Here is a 3,440-nt window from a genome sequence, read left to right as displayed (position 1 = left end):
TGATATGATTTCCAGAGGCTCCATTGCTAGTGGGCAATTACTGCCAATCAGTAGACCAATGTCTATTTCTGGCATTATTTCAGTAATCGATTTTGCCACGTCATGAAGATATGGCCAGCGTCGTAACAGTTCTCGACGGGGTATTTGATCATGGCTCACTGGAATTTCTTGTCTAGAATACGTTTTTGGAAGCAGTATACCATTTTGCCCGTTTATATCACTGACAACGAGATCCTGGACAAGGTAGCTTTTGACTATGCTCTCCCCATGCATAGTTTTCAGACGCAGATTTGTTTGAACACCGGAAGCTTGCAAGTCATCTTTAAGTTCTTCTGATAGGAAGCACCCTGTGCTTCCTGGGTCATAGAGGGCATAGGTGAGAACTTCTCGGTTGGTTCATTGGTTCCCCTCTGTTGTATACGAACAGGTATTATTGCTTGAAGAACCATTGAGGAATCATGAGAAATAATGTTGCTGGTAGCTGTATCTGGAGGGTTTTGGCTGGATGCCTCTGTATGGTTTTGAGAATATGAAGATCTGTCAGAGTAGCCCTGACCTCCAAGGTAGTTTGAAGCCATCTATATGCATGGCCGTAGGATGACCTTTGCTACATTTGTGACATTTTCGCTTGTTCATGCACCCCTTCGATGTATGATTCAGACTATAGCAACTGAAGCATCTACGCTACTCTATAATAAACTTTCGTTTCTCTTCGAGAGATTTTTCCCTTAAAGCTGCAGAGTTATCCAGATCGTGATTTTTGCTGCAGTAAAAACAGGAGGGCGACCTAAAACCACGAGTTCTACTTGGGCTCTCATGATTAACTTGCATAGCAAATGCAGATTCTGTTGGTTTCCCTTTTGATGGTTTATTAGAATTCAGTTCTCTATGCTGCGTTAATAACAAACTGGACAATGTCACCAAAGCACGAAGACCTGTTCTCGAGGAGTCTGCGGTTTGTGGCTTTTTTCGCGCCATTTATTCTGGAGATAACTTGGCAATTTCTGGACCACCACCTGCAGGTTCGGTGCATGATCAAGAACAGCTAGGTGAGTAAGTGTTTGCATGGCGCTGAAGCATTTTAGCAAGTAATGCGAATATCTTTTCAGACATTTCCCTTCGTCTGGTTTTATCGGCTTCCAATCGTTTAATTGTTTTAATTATGCCAGGGATACTTTATAAGGATCACCATACTCTTGTTGTAGCAACTGTCTTGCCTGACATAGCCTTGGTCTACCTGCATGTATATACAGCTGCTACTGGCTGTTCTAGAGGAGATCCTGGTGTCAAACGCCAGTATGAACTTACTGTATTCCAGAAGATCACCGGTAAACTTGGGAACTTCCGGTGCAGGCAAAGCTAGAGCTGTGGCGATGCCACTAATCTGCTGCTGTATGGTGTTAACTGGAGGTGAATTAGGCAGTGGATAGGGTGCACCAAAGTTACTGTTCACAGGTGTATTTACAGGCGGATACGTATACTGTTCTAGATTTGGAAACGTTGATGACTTGGCATTCGAAGCGTTGACCGGAGTTGCAAGAGTGTTAGTAACAGTCTCTGAAGAATTTCTGGGAACAAATTCTTGTGCAGTGCTGGGATTTAGACTGGGTAAGCTGACACTATTTTCCTGGGTGACAGGGAGTATAACCTGGTTAGCCATATTGCCACAAATAGCCGTGTTAGCACCTTCACTCGCACAAGATCCAGGGGCAGCTACACTAGGTCCAGCGACCATAACATTCACGTCCTGATGGTTGGCTCGTTGCACAATAATGCTGGTATGTGTCTCATTGTCTTTGTTATCAACATTGTCATCGCCAATGTCTTTTTCGGTTTCTGCAGAGACACGTGCTTTTGCTGGAGTCTTGGCTATTTCGATATCCAATAGAATCTCTTCTGTCTTTGCCTCCTGTTCCTTTTTCTTTGTCACAAGTTCTTTTTCCGCAAGCAACTCGGCGAGGCGTGCTTTGGCTCGCACCTTTTCGGACGTAGCCGATTTGCCAGAAGGAAGGGAAGAAGGCCGTTTGGAAGAACGTTCTGAACCAGATCGGCTTAAAAGACTCTCCAGGTCTTCTTCAAGTCGTTTTTCGTTTATAGCTATCCATTCACCAGTATGGTTTCGGAATTGCAGAATGCTAATTTCCTTGGTCTCATATCTGGACAATTCCTGGTCTTGCTCCAATTCGTCTAAGATGTTATCCATGACACAATTGAAGTTTTTTGTGTACTTATCGAAAGCTTCGTTATATTCCTCTAGACACATTTTCACCAAGTGCAGGTTGTCAGGATTTGACATAAGCCCTGTGAGTTCATTGCGTTTTTTCGTTACGTTGCCAAGTGATGATCTCCATTTATTTTTTAATGTTCGAATATCAACTGTCGTACCCGAGTTTTTGACGGGAGCACTATTCTGGAAAGTCTCATCAGACTCTTCAATCTTGTCTGTAGTTGTTTATAACAGGCAGTAATTCCACTTCTTAAGGCTCACGTATAAGAGTTATTATAAATTTCAGCGTGAGTCGTTGATGGTAGTTTAACAATTTAATTGAACGATGTTGATGCACTATTCTTCTATTACTTAACGTGAATGATGGAGAAACACAAGTTTAATACGCACATATAGTTCTTTATTAGATCCATGACGTTAACATCGATATGGTTATATTGTTAGGCGTTTATACATGTAGACTTGACGCATGTAGCGTAACTTAAAGTGATGTGAAGTGACGTGATATGGTTCAATTAAATTGTGTTCCTATAACAAACGGTCCAAATATTCCTCAGTAAATACCAACTTTCGTCATATTCGTTATATCCGTTCTGTATGAAATCTCTTTTTAAACTGATAAGTTTCCTCATTTGTTTACAGGAAGACACTGTAGATTACCATAAAGTTCACGTGACCAAGAACTATGCATAAATTAGCTAAAACAACCCAACACCAAGTAAACAATTCATATGGCAGGGCATAGACTCGAACCAGCAAACTACCACACAGCAAACCTTAATATTAACCATCTCTATAACTAAAAAACACAAAAATAATTTACTGTTAAATCGTTGGGCATCAACAACATATATATATATATATATACATATATATATATATATATATACATATAAATACATATATATATATATATATGTATATATATATGTATATATATATATATATATATACATATGTATATATATATATATATATATATTTATATATATATGCATATATATATATATATATACATATATATTTATATATATATATATATATATATATATTAACGTAATTTTGCTTTTGTTTACATCAGCCTTGTTACTTGCATTTTTGTTTTATGTAAAACTAGCTTAAGGTTTAGTTAAAAAGGTTTCACAGTTGTAAGTTTAACTTTTTTTTTTCTTTTGAAGTGCTGTTTTAACCTCCTCCCAGCTTGCTTAACGAT

The 3,440-nt window shown here is 38.8% G+C and overlaps 1 protein-coding gene across 1 annotated transcript; it reads right to left on the bottom strand.

Annotated features, from left to right (window-relative positions):
• Window positions 1-886: 886 nt before the first annotated feature.
• Window positions 887-2,804, bottom strand: LOC137657565 (uncharacterized). Its single transcript, XM_068391897.1, has 3 exons — window positions 2,792-2,804; window positions 1,176-2,442; window positions 887-1,016 (listed from the first exon to the last, which is right to left on the bottom strand). Exons 1-3 carry the CDS (start codon window positions 2,802-2,804, stop codon window positions 887-889), a joined length of 1,410 nt encoding a protein of 469 aa, XP_068247998.1.
• Window positions 2,805-3,440: the final 636 nt, after the last annotated feature.

The sequence above is a fragment of the Palaemon carinicauda genome, chromosome 18, assembly GCF_036898095.1.
Source record: "Palaemon carinicauda isolate YSFRI2023 chromosome 18, ASM3689809v2, whole genome shotgun sequence".
Lineage (NCBI taxonomy): Eukaryota > Metazoa > Arthropoda > Malacostraca > Decapoda > Palaemonidae > Palaemon > Palaemon carinicauda.
This window is presented reverse-complemented; position numbering and strand designations above follow the sequence as displayed.

Excerpts from the sequence above, each read along its gene's own strand:
- LOC137657565 (XM_068391897.1), bottom strand. Across the intron at positions 1,017-1,175 it reads AGTATGGTGATCCTTATAAA|GTGGTGGTCCAGAAATTGCC; the intron begins GTATCCCTGGCA and ends CCGAACCTGCAG.